Consider the following 18,418-nt stretch of genomic DNA (forward strand, 5'->3'; position numbering starts at 1 on the left):
ACAAACCGTTTCTCTGTTTCTATAAACTTCACTTAGTCAATTGGATAGGATGGACTCTTAGTATAAAAATATGGATATGTTTGCTCTTAATGTATGGCCAACACGATGTAATTATAAGAACACCACCACATATCTGCTGGCCGCCTTGAAACTAGACAGCTTTGCTCAGATTCTGGCTTTCTTTAGATTTGAACAAAATGGGAGATGTGGCTCCCTCTTGCCTTCCTCCCACTTGGTTTTTCTTTTTCTTTTTTGCGTACGTTTTTAATTAAATAAAAGAAGCAATGGTTGACGAAAGATTCATTTCTTGCTCATTTGTTATTAAAATTGAAACAGAAAAGGGACCATAAAAAGCAAACAACACTCAATGTGGTAATCGAATATGGATAACTTTTAGGATTTTTTTTTGGAATCTGATTTATGTTTCCCAGATATAAAACTCAATATGATGGGATATTCTTTTAGAGATCGGTGATTTAATAATTTTATTTGTTTGGTTCTTTAGACATAGGTAGTTATAATCCTTGTTTTATCTCATATTATAATCCTTATTTTTATTTGTTTGGCAAAGAACCCACAAATGTAGTGGTTTGGAGTAATTGCTCTTCCAGGTAAGATCCTGAGTTTGAGTCCTAGCATCCGTGTAGTGCGTTTGAGTTTAGTATAATAAATTGTAACCTTTCTTTTGTATCAGTGGGTATGTTATGATTGTAAGAGGCAAAGGCTCTTGTTCTTTCCTTTATATATAGGAGATAAGATAATCCAATTGCAGTATAATATTAAATTGCTTGTACATATTAAAAAGAAATATATATTAGTTGTCACATAAAGAAGATTCCTCTGTTCTTGTGTATTTGATCTTCCAAGGGGTTACCACATATTTATGAGTTGTTATCATGTAATTAAACTTCTTTAACATTAAACAAATGCTCTTAATCGTCCACCACTTTGTTAATAGTGGGCAAATTAGGGTAATGGTCTATTCTGATTCTTATGCTGCCAGACAAATGTATATATTGCTAGATCGTGAATTTCGACCACCCATTTTGACATGAGATAAAATGATTTGACAAGAAAATATTTTCAGGGCGAACCGATACTCTTGTTTTTCTATAACATATATAACAAACAAGAAAGGGTAGTACACTTATATATCGATCGGGATATAAAAGCCATGTAACATCAGATGATCAATTCAATCGCATTAGCCACAATTTGAATTAGCTAGGGTTTTAATGAATTTATACATTTGGTACCACAGAAGACCAGGGGGGATCCACTTGCATGGACAAACAGGAACATTGAAGCATAATTAATTAATAATTATTATTGTACGTTTCAATATATATATATGAGATGCCAACCTGGGATGAGCATCATGGGAAGGACTCGCCATAAAACAGCCAACTCAGAAGCTTCCACATGCACTCTGCCTCTCTGTAAATAATAACATATGCAAAAGGCCAATAGCTCAACCTTTCCCTCTCAAAACCGGCCCCTTCGACTTCCAATTCACCACTAATTAATCCACCAGTCACCCCAAAGTTATGTTAACATTTTACAAAGCCTGCAGTGACCCTCCTACATAATAATATATAACTTTAAAATATAAAATAAACAATACATTAATTTACAGAATAGTTGTTTTTTTTTTATAAATAAAATAAAATTTGCCTTGTTACAAATGTTGGAACAACATAGGGTCTAAGCTTTCCCTATAAACAATAGCTCTCTCCCTAGTTCTTTCTTGTTCTTCCATTCTTGCTGCAAGCCTTGTTCTCCCTTTGTTTGATTTTTGACGCACCAAGCAAGAGAGAGAGATGGGAGGGTGTGCAACAAAGCCGAAGGTGTTGAAGGCCGAGGGCGCAAGCGAGGCGCCAGAGCCTGCACCAGAGGCGGCAGCCAAGGAAGAAGTAGTGGCGGCGGTACTGGTTGATGATCAGGCAAAGGAGAAGGATGTGGTAGTAGTTGCTGCTGATGATGATGAAGATGAGAAGAAGAAGAAGAAGAAGATAGAGTTGGCCCCTGAGGAAGAGGGTGGCGGTGATGATAAAGTCAAGGAGATCGTTGATGATGATGAACAAGGAAGTAAACACCGCTCTCTCAGTCTTTTGTTCAAGGTGCGTTTCAAAACTTTAAAAAAAAAAAAAAAAATTTCTTTTCACTTTCTCACTATTCTATTTTTTAACTTTTATTTTGCTAAACTAATTAAGTGAAAGGGAAAAATATCAATCTATTTTTAAAATATGCTCATCATTAAACACACAAAGTTTTGCTTTGAATGATCGAGATCTGGTCTGATGCCTTATGGCTTCATCATCTTTGTGACTGAAATTTTTCTGGTAGGTTAAATGTTGCTATGACGTTCTTTTCTTGCGAAAGCTATTGTCCTTATGATCAAAATTATTTAAAGTTACACTAGCCTTCCGGTACACGCTCATGCGGGCTAATTTGCTCTATTTCTCTCTCTCTATTGTGTCTCTTTATTTTTTCCCCCAGCTTTACATTAATACATTTCGTTGTCTGTCAGCTATCAATGAATTTTTATTTTATTTTAATGGTAGTTATGATATATTGAATTTTGGTGAAGGGTCTAATATATAGTAGTGATTCCTATATAAACCAGTTGATGATGTTCTAAATTCAAATTTTATATTCAATATTCTTTGAAAAAAAATTAAGAATATTTATGTAAAAAAACTTGTTTTTCTCCATTTCTTTCGAATTTGGAGAACTCTACATAAAATATTATGACAGGCCAACTTCCCATATATTTTCTTTCTTTTATATGTTATTACTTTGCATTTTGCTGGGAATTTGGAAGCAGGGCCACAATGTGGGAATGCATTAACCAAAGGACCTTTTTTTTTGTTTTTGTTTTTCCTTTTCTTTTTAGGGAAAACTCACTCTTACTTTTGACTTGGAGTCTTGTTCTACAAAAACATATGCACCACTTTTGCCTCTTTGGTTCATTTCTTTATTTTTTTCATTAATCAAGGAATATTTTTGGTATTTTGAATGTTTGACCGCTAGTCATTTCGAATCTAACTTAAACACATTGTATCTAATATTTTTATGGTTCTTCCAACCAATTAATATCACTTCCTTTCACTATCCAAATCCATGCTTTTATATCATTCCATTATGCTAAGACACAAGTTTAATTTGTAGGTAGCGTTTTGTTTTTTGGGCATGTGGACCCTGTCTTAAGATTCTTAGTACAAGTAAACACAATATATTGACTATGATAACCTTTAGCTAACTATCCTCAATTATATTTGAATTTAGAACTTCTTCCAACATAGTGAAAATTGGATGTGACTAGACCAAATGGTTGTTGGCCAGAGTTATATTCATCAATTTGATTTCCTTAGTTTTATTTTTCCATTTTCAGTTTGAAATTTCTCTCCAATTTTTGAATTTGCGGAAATTTTGAAACTCACGTATTTTTATTATTATCTTCTTTCTAAAATAGCTTAGAATTTTGAATCGGCTCAACGATTTGAAATCTAAAATTAGGCTCAAAATTGAAAACTCATACCTAAAGCCTAAAATAAATATAGTGTTCACACGATGTTCTTATTAGATTTTATTTAGGGGTTTTACCATATTAGGACAAATAGGAGGGCACCAAGACAAAATGGTCTAGTCCCTTAAAAATTGGAAAAACCGGTCCAATGACATAAAATAACTCGTATGTCACTGTCAGTGACATTGAACAACTCTCGGGTCACTGTCCGACAGTGACTTAAGAGTTATTTCATGTCACCGTAAGACATTGACTAGGCCGGTTTGTCTAATTTTGGAGAGGCTGGACCATTTTATCATTTTGTCTTGTGTGAAGCACCTTTTTTTTATAATCATTTTATGTTCTATTTATTTGAAGATGAAGTTAGTCATGGAGGATATATTGCAAGTCCAATCCAAACATTTTCAGGATTTTCGGATGTCGAAATTGATTTGGGTGTGCCAAATGTTAAAAAAATTCAGATCAAAATCGGTTGAAAGTGAAATTTCTTGTCCTAACTTACATCTCTAATACGAAAACAAGGATAAAAATGCTTATTTATATAACTTTTCTTATTAAAACTGTTTTTGGGGAAACACATCAAAGAGATAAATATTGCAAATTCTCTGGTGGAATGCATTATTGTTGTGGTGGTCGATTCATATTCCCAAGGTGAAAAATATTGCAAATTCTTTGGTCAAAATATTTATAAATTCTTAGCTTTTTTTTTAAAAGCTGGCCCATGTCTTTATGCTTGTCGAATGTCCCGTCGGCATTACGGATTTTCCATTAGATTCTCAGATATTTTGCACTGAAAGGTGACTATCTGTATGTACGATGTGTTGCTGAATTTATTATTGTTTGGTTTGAATAAACCAAAAACAAACAAAAAAAACGTAACTCTTTCATTACTTCGGGTTGAAAGCTACGTAGTCCGAATCCTACATAATCAGTATATATGGTATCTTGGACATTCCATGACAACTTTATTTCAGGACAAACAAAAGAGTCCCTGTTTTGGACATTGCATGTTTCTTTTTTTCATTTTTTCATTTTTTCATTTTCTTTTTCTTTTTCTATTTGAAACTGGTCTTTGTGTAGTTATACGGTAGGCTTCTGCAAGGCATGCAGAACAAAGGATTGCCTGGGTTGGATTCTTAAAAGCTTCATCTGTCTTCTTGTCCACTCTCTCTTTCTCTCTCTCTCTCTCTCTCTCTCTCTCTCTCTCTCTCTCTTATTGCAAGTTAAAATGTGCCATAACATTGAGAAATGCATGTGAACAGAACCTGCCAAGTTTATTATCTAGCTATAGAAGACTAGCTATGATCTCGCTGGTAAGATTTTATCAAGATTCCGATGTGGGGTTTTATCACAAAAGACCGTAGTGTTATTAGTAATGGAAGTACTCATTATATATTGTCAAGGTTCCGATGTGACTTTTTACTGCTGGTTGGGAGCATTTTGATTACCTGATTGAAAATGCTTTGATTTTGGGTTGCAATTGTGGACAATCCGTAGACTCAACTGTAAAACTAGGCAACTATATATGAGATTAAGAACATGTGGTATATTTATTGGGTTATGTATAGTTTATTATTTTCTAACTATTTTACCCTGCCATCACTGCTGGCTGGACTCTGGAACTTAGCAGAATGAAGAAGGAAAGGAGGAGGCAACAGAAACAGAGAAGCAGCCAGAACCATCGGAGACTGAAAAGCCTCTGGAGGAACAGAAGGCTGAGCCTGCAGAGATAGCCATTGAAGATGCACCGGAACCAGAGACCAAAACCAAACAACCATCTGAAGAAAAAGTTACAGAAGAAGTGAAGGAAGTTGCTGAAGCAGCAACGGAGGAAGTGAAAGGAACCGTCGCAGAAAATAGTGCAGAAGAAGGTAAAGATGTTGAAGTGAAGGGAGGCGCTGCTGAAGGGCATGCCAAAGTATGATGAAGAGAGTGTCAGCCGTTTGACCGTTTAAGAGGACTTTGTTTTAATGCCGTTTCGTTAATTAATTAATTTTCTCTATCTCTGTTTTTGTTTCTTCATTTGAATTCCCATATTTTTCAACTTTCTCAGTGTCGGGACATACGTCGGACATTTTAGATTGAATATACGAGTATAGATTGTTCCTTTTAGTGCAGAAGGAGGAAATGTTTTGCCAAAAAATGTTATGTTTGTTAGAAAATAAATCTTGATTCTTGAGTTAAAAAATTTAATTTCAAGGCCTAAACTAGCCCCAATTAATAAAAATACTTTATCTAAGTAATCCAATGGCAAATTGTGCACTAAAAGTAGAAAAATTATGTTTGTCCCATAACACAACCACATGATGTTTGTTATTTAGCTTGAGTAGGGCCTTTTTATGATGATAGTAGGAATTCCTATCTTCCTATCAATCACAGTTTGACATGTGTGTAAAAATTTGTCTTTTTATATTTTTGTTATGAATCATTTTTGCTTATTTTTAAAATTGATATGTGCACGAATGAGAAATGTGAACTTCTTGGGAATTAGGCAAGTGATAGATTCATATTTTGTATATATAATCTATCTCTATTTGCATTATTTTCGTGTAAAAATTGGTTAGTTTAATATGTTTAGTGAGGATTTTGTAGGAAACCGTCTCTAACAAGGCTTTAAAACTATGATTTTATAAGTTTAAGGGACCGAAATGGGTGGAATTATCAACTCAACGAAATCTCAAGGACTCATTATGTCATTTCATCGAACACCTAGAGTGCATATGTGCAATGTCAATTTATACCCACAACTGGTCTCAATGACTAACGCCAGAAAGATAAGAGTTAGAAAAGTTACCATCGAGTTGGACCCGAAATCGTGTGAAGACCAGTAGAGGTGCTAATTGATGTCGTTTTGCAGTTGCCTATCTCTTGAAGAAGCTGATGTTGTCATTTGTTAAAGTTGGAAAAGACCCATTTCGCACTTGATGAGGGTTTGTGCAAAGAATTGCTGAGGTTTCACATTATCACATGGGCTGAAATTGAAAATCTCTTGGGCATATTTAATCTTGTTGAGATCAACATAAACCTGGGTCCAATTTTTTTTCTATCTAAATTGGACATGGTCTCCTCAATAATCTAAAGCGCCTACACCCAATGATCTACTAGTCAGCATTCCAACTCTTGTTGAAAATGACAACGATGATTTGGATGGTGTGGTGCCAACACTGCCAAGTAGGGGTGGGCTCGGTTTGGGTTGGTTCAGTTTTGGGTTCAACCCGAACACCGAACCATAGGCCTCAATTTGGTTATTTTGAAAACCGAAATCAAACCATGATTGATGAAAATCAATCACTTCGGTTAACCGGACTTGTTGGGTTTGTTTGGTTTGGTTTGAGTTTTTTGGCTTTCTTAGAGAGAGAGAGAGAGAGAGAGAGAGAGAGAGAGAGAGAGAGAGAGAGAGAGAGAGAGAGAGAGAGAGAGAGAGAGAGAGGAAATAAAAGCGATGGAGAGAGGGAGAGATGAAGAGGAGAAGAAGAAAAAGAGGGAGAGATGGAGAAGAAGAAGAAGAAGAAGAAGAGAGAGAGAAGAAGAAGGAGGAGAAAAAAAGAAGAGGGAAACTATGTATTATATATATTTCTTTTAATAATATTATATATAATATTTTTTTAATACCATCGGTTTGGTTTGGTTAAACCGTGATTTTGAATATTGTAAGCCATACACCGAACCATATATTTCGGTTTGGTTTTGGTTCAAACTGATGACCAAAAAAATATTGAAAAAAAACCAAACCAACCCAAACCATCGGTTTGGTTTGGGCGATTTGACCAGGTTACTAGTTTGAATGCCCAGCCCTGCCAAGGAGATGTCGTAAGACGTGTGTACTAGTGGGCTGAGTTGGCGTGGTTTCTCCTTCTTTGACTTGGAGATTTTGGGCCCGTCTGGTAACGTTTTCAGAGAATGTTTTATGAGAATATTTTCAGAGAATGAAAATAAGAAAACGAATTTGCATTTTCAGGAAATGAAAATGCGTCTGGTAGATTAATTAGAAAATATCTTCATAAAACAAAAACAATGAAAACGTGTTTGGTAGTACAATTTGAAATAATAATATGTGAGTTATTTTTATGAAAACGTTTTCCATGAGAATGAAAACAACTTTTTTCTGTTTTCTACAAGTACACATGAACTTGTTTTCATTTTATGAAAACCTTCTCAGTGTTTTCTGTTATGGGCCACCGAACATGTTTTTGCCTCATTTTTGTTCTCTAAAAATGAAGACAACCTCTTAAAACGTTACCGAACGGGTTTCCAAGTAGAGCTGCATATTTTTCTCTTTTTGAGCTTGGGTTTTATTATTAGCCTTCCCATTATTCCTGACTTTTTATCTTCTCTACCCTAAAACCCAATTTCCTTTTTACACCCATCAGTGCACCTTGTCTCCTTTTTGGAATCGGTATTCCATTATTTTCCCAATTATTCTCTTAAAAATCTGTTTTCCTTATTTTTGGAGGATTCCCTTGGCTTATAAATACAAAGCTTTAACCTAAGAGCCAATATCATCTTCTTACCACGTACAACTTTCATACACCCACAAATATATCAAAGAGAGAGCCAAGAGATTGCTGATGTGGTGCTTTTGGAGCTTACGAAGGTGTTGTTGTTGAGAATCCAAAGATCAAGTCCATTGATCGGTTCATAATTGTATATCATTTTGTACCCTTCTAGCTTATGATTTGGTTATGTTTTTGAGTTAAACTTGTGCTTTTAATCATTTTTGTGTTTATCTTTCAGTTCATTGAGCTTTAGGTAACAATGATGGCTTTGGATAGGAAATGATGCAATCCATGCATGTTAAGGCCTGATTTGGGTGAATAGAAGAAGAGCTTAAAGATAAACTAATTTTGGCTACAAACCCTTTCCAGCCCAGTTTCGTAGGTCAACTTCTTGGCCTTGGATCAGCATGCTCTGGGGCTTGGATGAGGTGAAGATTTTCATGAAAGTTGTTCCAATGGGTGTGTACTATAACATATCCAAATTTCAGCCCAATTGAACATATCTGGAGTCCTTAGGCCGTCCAACACTGAACCCTGCTCAGGAGGATTTGAAGCTGCCAGCTTTTAGCCATGTGCCTCCTTTTAGCCATGTGCCTCACCCCAGCTATAACTGACTTTGTACCCAACATAATGAGTGAAGTAGGGAGGCATTCCAGCTATGAAAGTCTAAAGGAGCAAGTTGGTACATGCTGGAGCTATTAAAGAGAAGCATGTGCATGCATGTGAAGCAAAAAGAAAGAAATGAAAACAAATGAAGTCAATTCCAGTCTCAGTTCGACAGCCAACTTGCAAGGCCCAAAACGCACACTTCTACTGCTCCGATGGGAATACTTTCTTCATAGAAGTTGTTCCAATGGGTGTCTAGTATAATATATCCAAATTGGAGTCCCATTGGATACGTTTTGAAACCTCTGGCCTTTCTACACCAAGTCTGGTTCAGAAGAATCATTTCTTTTCAGCAACCAAAAGAAAACCACATGGGTTGGCAGCAAAAGGCAGCCACAATTGAACATCTTTGAAAACCCATGTGAAGAAAGCTTCAAGAGCAGCAAAAGAAGTATGGGATGGAATTGATTCCAACCACACTAACATAGACAAGATGAAGTGAGAGTTATGGGTTGTATTAAAAGAGGAATGGTGGTGTTGGAATTCATCATGATGTTCCTCCCTCTTAGCCCTATAAATAGAGAAGTCTTCAAGCTTCAAAACACACCCCAAGGGGGGGAGCTCTCAAACACTTCTCTAGAGCTCCCTTCCCTTCTCTCCCTCACATTCTCTTAGTTTCCTTTCAAGTTGTCAATTGTTGTAACAAATTGATTTTACTAAATTTTCCTTCAAGTTTTCAAGTTCTACTTTAATTTTATTTGTAATGTACATTCTTTCTTAAGTATTCAAGTTTAATTAGTTTCCAAGTTTCAATTATGGTTTTTGTTCTTATTCATTATGCTTATAAGTTAATATGCTAGTTTGAATGATTGATTACCATTTAGGCTTGCATGTTAGCTATCTTGGTTTGAATTAAGAGTAGACACCATGCTTTAATTCGAATTGAACTATGAATAGGAAGAGTATGTATGGACATTCGACAACAGGGATTAGATACATACTTGGTTGTTTAAAATGTTCTTCTATGCTTAATGGGTTCCTAATGCTTAATTTTAGGTTAGACAACAAATGATCAAATTAGGGAATTAGGAACACAAGGTTATGACCAAACACCTGGCTTAATCATACTTTAGCTAGAATCTGTTGAGGCCCAAAAAATCCATGGTTGGGCCCGAATAAATTCCTAGCCCAAAACGATATATTATCGAGAAAAGACTCGATTTGGAGCACGCAAAAATCTGCCATGCACGAGTTATACTTCGCATGCCATGCCAAATAAAAATCCATCATGCTAGAAAATAAGATTAAAAGCATAAAATGCATTTAGCTCTGCAAATCCATGCTAATTATCTTATCAAGCGTCGTAATTAAAAGCATGCCAAGCAACATGCCATGCCAAGCGGGAAATCGTGATTTCACACCCAATTACACTGCAAGCTTAAGTGGGCCCAAGCCACTCAAATGCCCGGGGCTTGCTTGAGTGGGTTGTGGTATGGATTGTAACAAGTTATCATGGGGCCCATCAATGGGTTAAGAAATGGAAGTCTCGGGTCGCTTGGGGGCCTCGGGACTCAGGCCCATTTTCTTAAGCCCAAACATGGGTAAGCACAAGGAAGGAGATGAACCATTGCCTCAACCAAAATAGCCCATTAACCCAATTAGAATAAACTAGCCAAAATAAGCCCATTGGTCCAATTAGAGTAAACTAACCAAAAAGCCCAACATTTGACAAAGCCACCCCATCCATTGGATAGATCATGTGGATAAAAAGCCAACATAATTAGGATAGAAACTAGCTCAGCATCTGGCACTCAGTTTGGAACCAAAACCACAAAACCAACGTTGGAAATCTGCACATGGGAGGCTGCTGGGAACTAGTCCCAAGTATAGGAATTCAAGAAACCAAGGAATTTTAGCACGCAAGAAGGATGCCACCCCTTAAACCAATGGATACAGCCACTTTCTTTCCTTCATCAGACTTGACCATGGAAAGAGGAAGAAAGAGGAGGAAGAAGATGAGTGAAAAGGGGAAGCTCCCTTCTGAGGCAGCCGTTGGAAGAAACTTGGAGCACCCAAAATCTCTGATTTTGTGGGATAGGGCAGAGCTGGCTTTGCCACCATGAGATAAGTCAAGAAGGAAGAGAAGAAAGGAAGAGAAAAACTTAGCTAAGTTGGGAAGAAACCATTAGGGTTTCTTGGAGAAGAGCAAACCCCAGCAACTATAAATAGGGCCTCTTCTACCCAGCCAAAACAACAATCCACAGCCTTCAGAGAGCAAGCTTTCTCTCTTTAAAACCCACCACCTTCAGAGAGCAAGCTTTCTCTCTTGCAAACCCAGCAAATTTTCGTGCTTTGCTAGCCCTTTTCCCCCATCTCCCCTGCTTTGGCAAAATTGCTACAGCTCTGACAGAGTCACTGTCGAGCTGCCGGAAGCTACGAAAACCACCTAAAACTCTCTTCCTTAGAACCTCTCCTCTCTTCCATTAGAACCTCTGACCTCCATAGGAACCCACAAGCTTTCTCTTTCCAAAAGTGCTAAACCCATGATAACTTTGCTCTCATGCCACATGCCCCTCATGCTAAGCCCAAAAGTTCATCTGTGAATGTGAAGAAATTATCTGTAACTTTCTGTTGTTTTTGTTGGAGAAGATAACCAAAATACTTCCTAAGGCTTTGCTGCCCTTTCGAAGCATTTTGGGGCTTAATTTTCGAACTCAAACAAAGGGGACAACTCCATCAGTCCAGCCCATTTGCTGCCGGAAGAAAAAAGCCCCTACAGAATCAATCCGTTAATCTAATTGAACTTGGGAACTTATCTACTTGAGTTATTTTCTTTTATTTCTTTCTTGTTTTATTTATTTTCTTTCTTTTTCATTTCTGTTTTGTGTAGGAAAACTGAATTGGATTATTCAATCACCAATCCCTGTGGAATCGACCTCGCACTTACATATGCTATACTACCGAACGGCTCGTGCACTTGCGAGTATCACAAGTTGAGGATGCAGCTGAATCCATTTTGGTGCAGCTGAATCGACGCAACATCCATCGGCCAAATCGATTTTATGACAACAATTATTTTATTTTTCTTCTCTTTTGTCATGAACTAATTTCCCTTACTAGAGCTACGATGTAGCCTAACCATGAATACTTAATTTATATACTTATATTAATTTCTGATTACCATTCCATGTTGAGTATTTGTTACTGTTCTTAATGTCTTAAATATCTAGCTAATATTTAATTGATGATCCAAATGGAGACCGAGAAAAGATGTTTACCTTAAATATCTATTCTCTCTACCTGGATATCCTAAATCTTCAATAGTTCTGTATTCTATATGTTCGTCATATTTTGTGAGAAGCTAATATGGTTCACTACTAGAAAATCTTCTTATTTGGTTTTTTATAAAAAGGTCCATTTCAATTATCCATCAAGTTTCGACCAAAAATAAAAATCCCCGTCAAGTAAGCCCATACTAATTACTCATCAACTAAGCCCATACCAATTACCCATCAAATAAGTCCTATATACATCACTAAAACTCATACAAAACCCCTACCATTTACCCAAAGAAAACACTAGCAAGCCCATTGTGAGCCCCAAAAGTTTTCTGATACTGTTGTTAGATATTCACACACAGCTATAAAAAGTAGATGGCCAAGATACCCAATATTGTTATGAAGGAAACATGCATCTAATGCTTAGGAAATAAACTTTAGCTACAACTTATACAACAAAAACATTCTAAATGGTGGATTCATTTTGTTTATACTAGTTGAGCTAAACCTTTTTCATTTTAAACGAAGTATCTTAGCCTAGTCTCTTTGAACACAAATAGAAAAAGGAAAAAGGGAATAGATCTTTACCCTTGATGACCTTTTCTTGATTTCTCAAGAATGAACACCTTTGTTGGAAATGCCTTTTCTTTCTCTTGATTTTGACTCATTCACCTTAAGGCTCCAAGATTGGAGTCCTCTACCTCACCACACCAAATGCTCCTAGAGATGAAGAGATGGCAATCAAGAAGTATGGATGCTAGTCTACTTCTTTATTGGACCAATTTTTGGTTTATGGAAGATGAGATACAAACATTCCTTCAGCTGCTGCAAACATTCCAGCAACTATCACAATTATGCCTCAACCATCAACCTCCATCCGTTGGCTACTACAAGCATCCCAGCAACCATCAACCCATTCTCTTGGCTGCAAGCATCCCAGCGACCATCGACCCATTCTCTTGGCTGCTGTAAGCATCCCAGCAGCCATCACAGCCATTTCTCCTACTTTCTTAGCCTTGAAATCCTTCATCTTTCCTATAAAGCCTCACCAATCATAACTCCAAGCTTTTCCTTCATCCTTATATTCTTCTAAGCTATAAACACCATAGCCTTCAAGCACCAAGCTTTTCCTTCTATTCTCATTCTCTTGAAACTCTTCAATCACCACAGCCATAACTTCAAACAACAAATTCTCAACACCCAAACTCAAGCATATCAAACACCAAGCCAAGCACAGGCATTCTTATTTGCTAAACTTGTGGGTCTTTAGCTCCCACACTTCAAGCTCTCATGCCAAGCTCATATAATCTCAGTTCAACATCAGCAAATCATCTTCACCCATTTTCAGAGCCAGAAACGTCAACACAAAACACGCAGCCGCTGGAAGAACAACAGAGTATTACCCTAGGACTTGCTTCTCCTTTGGGATGTTTTGGGCCTAGTTCTCACTAACTCAAAAAAGGGGGCAACAAAGGCTTGATTCATCACTCTAGGGTGGTCCAAGAATCGTCAAGCCTGGACAAGCCTTCTGACGGAAAAAGACCCCAACATAAATGGTGACTTCACTAGGGACAACGCCATTATTCTTACATCGACTCTTCCATTGCAAACTTCGGGATCCTTTAGTCCCCTAACAACAATAAATCATAGGAAAGAAAAAGATAAGAATGTTTTATCTTTCTTTTTATTTTTTTGGCTACCTACTTTGCAGAACAAACATAATATAGATTACGCACATGTTCCCCTTGTCTATGTCGTAGATCTCTGTTCTCAAGCTAAATGAAATTTTGTGAGAGGACCCTTGGAGTTGAGGCAAATTGAGCATTTGTGCCACTAAGGTGCCGGAGACACCAAAAGCAAACTCCACAACCCACTGCAATCCCAAATGACTTGGGGGCTTCATGCCAAGAAAATCAAAAGAAAAATTAGAGAAAAGGGAAAATATTCAAGCCAAGCATTTTAAAACAAAAAAACAAAGGAGGAAAAACTTTCTTATCTCTGTTATGCCATAAAATGAGATGAAATTTTTTTTAAACCACCATCCGAAAGTCTGACCAAACATTCGTCAAGCTGCTGGAAGATCTACTTAAGCCACCATCCCTTTATCTCCATATCTCCTTCTCTTCCCTCATCAAAATCTCTCCAAATTTCTCTCTCCCCTTGATCTGAACCTCTATTTCCCATAAAAAAATTCAATCTTTCTTTCTCTATTTCTAAACTCATGGAAGCTTAGCTCCCATGCCACATGCTTCTTAGGCCAAGCTATAATACTAATCTGTCACAGTTGACTGCCTTGTTGGTGAAAGGAACCGAAGTGCTTCCTAAGGCTCCACAAACCTTTCGAAGCACTCTTGGGGCCTGGTTCTTAAACTCTGGCACAGGGCAACTTCATCCATTCACTATTTACGGCATCCCATGCCCATTTGCAACTGCTGGAAAAAAAGCCCCTACATAAATTGGCGACTCTTCTTTTTTGAGTATATGAAATCAATTTCGTGCTGCCCTGATGCTGGAAGATTGTGTAGGGATTCATGCTAGTCAAGCTTTGATGAGAATCATGTGCTGGAAGAGACTAAAGCACAAGACCTACAGGGCTCTTGGTTTGGTTGTCTCCTACTTGGATCATGAATCTGAGCTGCTGGACAAGATATTCATATCAACCAGCATGTATAAAGACATGGGGGCTAATGCTTTTAGGCTCTCATGTAGAGGAGGTGGTCACAAGAGAAATCATGTCATGCCAAGAAGAAACAATCCATCTCCGAAACCATGAGGCTTAAGCATTTCACTTGATGCAATCATTTCAAGCAAACCAGACATTAGAATATCAAGCTTTTCAAGCAATACAGTCATCATAAAAATGACAATGTCAGAACTTGGCAGTTCTAGCTGCCAGAAGCACAGAGAAGAAGCTATGCTATCACCGTATCATGCCAAATTGTCACGCTTAAAAATCACCACCACTAGCAGTTCCAAAACCCCAAACGTGCTTAAAAATCCATTATTACCAAAACGACTATCCCAAGACCAAAAATCTCCTTGAAATTCCAATTATGTCACTATGACCTCTAATTTTGCCATCACTTGCAAGAACTCAAGCTGTTGTAACCCAACACATTTGTTGTAGTGACCACATGTAAAACTCAAGCTTCAATAGCCAAGCCCAAGCTTTTGGTTCCTAAAACATGCTCACAATAGCTACAACAAACAATACCTAAGTCGCCATAACTGATACGCTGCAGCGCCTCAAGCACTTTCTAAGCCCTGACCATTCCAATGACCGAGTTTAAGAGCCAAACCAAAAGGCCATTGGGATGTCTCAAGTCACCACAATTCCATAATCAAGCATCATCAAGACTCAAGCCTTATTCAAGAAATACAAACACTATGCTTTACTCAGGAAGGAAAACATCTCAATTCATGGCAAATAGAAGGAAAACACTAAGAAGATAGTGCTAGGTTACTATCGGAAGAACCTAAACGCTATCAAGATGAAGTTTCTTGTACCAAGCAATCAATTTTTGAAGTGATGCCAAGCTTTCAAGAAAAAGAGTAAAATCACTATGCAACGCAACAACCAAAATATGCTTGCAGTAACTGAGATCCAAATCAAGCAAAACATGGAAGATGATGACATATGTTGTTGGAAGACAATGATGTGCTTTGTTGTACCAGACGCTGGAAGATAACATAGCCTCTATAGTCATGCCACCAAATCTGAAAGTGGAACTCCGAATCCTGGTGTTGGAAGGCAGCATAGTTGATCCCAAAACCAACATCGAGTCCAAGTGACTTTGGGGCTTCATGCTAGCAAATGAAAATAACAGGAACGACTGTAAATATGCACCCGCTTTATAGCCGTGACAAAACCATGACTGCCTTGTTTATGGCAAGCCAAGTGACATATTCCTTGGATAAATCAGCCAATCATTCCTTGAACGAGCAAATCTCAAGCCATAAAAAAAAAATCAATCAACCTAACCTTCTTAGCACTGGCCCTATTTCAAACATCTTGCCAGTGTCTATGCTCCTCAATCTCCAGAACTCAATCCATCATTACAACAATTCAACAAACTCATTGCATCTTTGAAAGAAAACTCAAAGCAACTTTAACAACTAGCTCGTTCTCTGTCTCACCCAAAGTCTCCCTAGTCAAGCAATTCAAACCTTAAATAAGCCTTCACATTGCAAGTCAAGGTGCAAGCAACCAAAATTCACCTTCATGCTGTCAAGTTCCTAGCAAATTAGTAAGAAGATGACACTTCTCATGCTTTAGAGCCTCTCAATCAAATCTAAAAAAGATACCTTAGCCAAGAATCAGATACCAAAGAGGTACTCATAGAGAAAAAGGAGCCGTCGGAAGCATAATTTTCCTACATCATCCATTCTCAACCTGCAACATCCAATAACTATCACCTCCTCATGCAATTTCTCATATCTTCTCATCCTTGGAATATATCATTTCCCTTATAAATCATAACCTCCTCATCACCATCATTCTTCTCAAGCAAACTTGAAATGCTCATTTTATGAAGATGAGTGTCCCAACACTTGAACTTGCATCTGTGCTCTCATTTTATTTAAAGAAACTCCTGCAAAGTAGAAGATGATGCATAAGAAGATGCATAAGAAAACAAGCACACAAGCAAGCAAGCAAACAAGAAAATATATAAATAAATCCTTTACCATACAATACAAAATCTCCCTTTTGCTCACCTCAGGCCAAGGAAGATTCAGTGGTAAGCAATTATCCTTTTCTTTTCATGAAAAACCAACCCAACAAGCCATCTACAGGAGAACAATTACCAAGAATCCTATTGCAACTCTAAGATTAAATCTCCACCATCTGCCAACACATATAGCTCTTGTAAAAAAAAAAAAAAAAAGAACCAAAAGGCTAGACTATGCCAATATACATGTTGAAACCTTTTGCATAGCATCCAACCCCACTGCTCACAAGTTTTATGAAGATGAGTGCCCCAACACCTAACCTTGCATCTGTGCTATCATTTTCTTTAAAGAAACTCCTACAAAGTAGAAGATGATGCATAAGAAGATGCATAAGCAAACAAGCAAACAAGCAAGCAAGCAAATAAGCAAACATGCAAATTCATAAATAAATCATTTACCAGACAATACAAAATCTCTCTTTTGCTTACCTCAGGCCTAGGAAGATTCAGTGGCAAGCAATTATCCTTTTCTTTTTGTCTATCGCGCAGATCTCACGGCCTGGGTTTCCGGGCCGAAGGGATATGCGTTGACACGCGGCTTCCTGCTTTTGGGTGCGGTGCGGTTGTGCGCGGGCGTGCCAGCACGGTCTACCGTGCGTCGAGATGGTTGATATGGATAGGATGGTTAAGTGGTGCGCCTGTTTGGACTCGTCTTCTAATCAAACGATTGTAGCCGAGAGAGGAACTAATCTAGGCTGTTAGGTTCACGGCCTAAGCTACAAGGCCGTTTAGTGATGGTGTTGGTGGGTTTTGGGCGGTGCTCCGGTGCGCTGCTCAGGGAGCGACGATCGTATGATATATGGGGTGAATGAGCGAATAACAAGGATGATATATTGATGAATGAATTTTCCTTACAGTCTAACACTACTCCTAGGAAAACAAGTAAAGATATTGAAAGTGCATTACAGGAAAATATAAGTTGCTCCGTGGGAGGCTTGGGTTTGGTGTTTGAACCCTTTGAATGTATTTTGAGCCCTGTATTTATAGGAGTTTCTTGGAGGAGTAATCGAGGCTGAAATCCTGCATAGTGGAGCCTGATTAAAGCAAGTGGGTAGTCCAATCGACATTTGGGATCGTGAAGTATGGTGTTGCGACCCCGTAAATCCTGGTGAATCTCGGCCGCCGCCCTGATCGTGGGTTCTGCGCTTCTGGCCGTGGAGACGCATTTATTATTCTGATAGCTGGTGACCTAATCTCTCAAGCTGCAAGAATTCTTGTGAGAATGTCCACGTCTAATCACTCTGTTTCCTGTCGCCAAACCCTGACTTCAGTCACTTCCCACCTTCCCTCATGCATTAAATGCTTATTCGTGGCCAGTGGGTTTGCTGCAATAAACAGAGGCATTACTTCATTAAATGAAGCATGAGACCCTGCTATCACGTGATGATTTGATTCTGATATCTCTGGCCGTGATTTTGCTCGGCCTCGGCCTCGACTTACAATCGAGGCCAAGATGATCATGCCTTGGCAACTTTTCTTTTGTTTTCAGGAAGGCAAAACACCTTGGCGAAACGCTACGCTTTAGCTTCTCGAGGAAGTGCTTGGGGCGAGAAAAAGGGCTCCTTCGGACAGTTCATGGCCGTGATTTATTAGGCACAAACATTGCCCCCACATCCCTGGATCTTTCGGTCTCGGCGTAGGTAGGGGCCGAATGGATTCCAAGGGATGGACCCTTAGCATTCCTCCTGAAGTGATTGACAACTGGGTCATTAAATGCGCAGGTCAGTCGGCGCATTTAATGCTTCAAGCACGTCGTGCTGGTCATCATTGCCCAGGGTG

The 18,418-nt window shown here is 38.1% G+C and overlaps 1 protein-coding gene across 3 annotated transcripts; it reads left to right on the forward strand.

Annotated features, from left to right (window-relative positions):
- Positions 1–1,665: 1,665 nt before the first annotated feature.
- Positions 1,666–5,665, forward strand: LOC110747689 (uncharacterized). Of its 3 annotated transcripts, none has more exons than XM_088254306.1 (2): positions 1,666–2,120; positions 5,157–5,665. In XM_088254306.1, exons 1-2 carry the CDS (start codon positions 1,821–1,823, stop codon positions 5,451–5,453), a joined length of 597 nt encoding a protein of 198 aa, XP_088110432.1. In that variant the 5' UTR covers positions 1,666–1,820; the 3' UTR covers positions 5,454–5,665. The 3 variants fall into 3 exon arrangements, 2 of the variants coding, with proteins under 2 accessions (XP_088110432.1, XP_088110433.1); XM_088254307.1 differs by having other exon boundaries at positions 1,674–2,120; positions 5,160–5,665; XR_015836405.1 differs by lacking the exon at positions 1,666–2,120 and adding an exon at positions 2,135–4,842 and having other exon boundaries at positions 5,160–5,285.
- The last annotated feature ends 12,753 nt before the right edge of the window (positions 5,666–18,418 follow it).

Source organism: Prunus avium, chromosome 6 (assembly GCF_965620075.1).
Source record: "Prunus avium chromosome 6, drPruAviu1.hap1.1, whole genome shotgun sequence".
In the NCBI taxonomy this organism is placed as follows: domain Eukaryota; kingdom Viridiplantae; phylum Streptophyta; class Magnoliopsida; order Rosales; family Rosaceae; genus Prunus; species Prunus avium.

Excerpts from the sequence above, each read along its gene's own strand:
- LOC110747689 (XM_088254306.1), top strand. The coding sequence starts at position 1,821 with ATGGGAGGGTGTGCAACAAAGCCGAAGGTGTTGAAGGCCGAGGGCGCA. Across the intron at positions 2,121-5,156 it reads CTCTCAGTCTTTTGTTCAAG|CAGAATGAAGAAGGAAAGGA; the intron begins GTGCGTTTCAAA and ends TCTGGAACTTAG.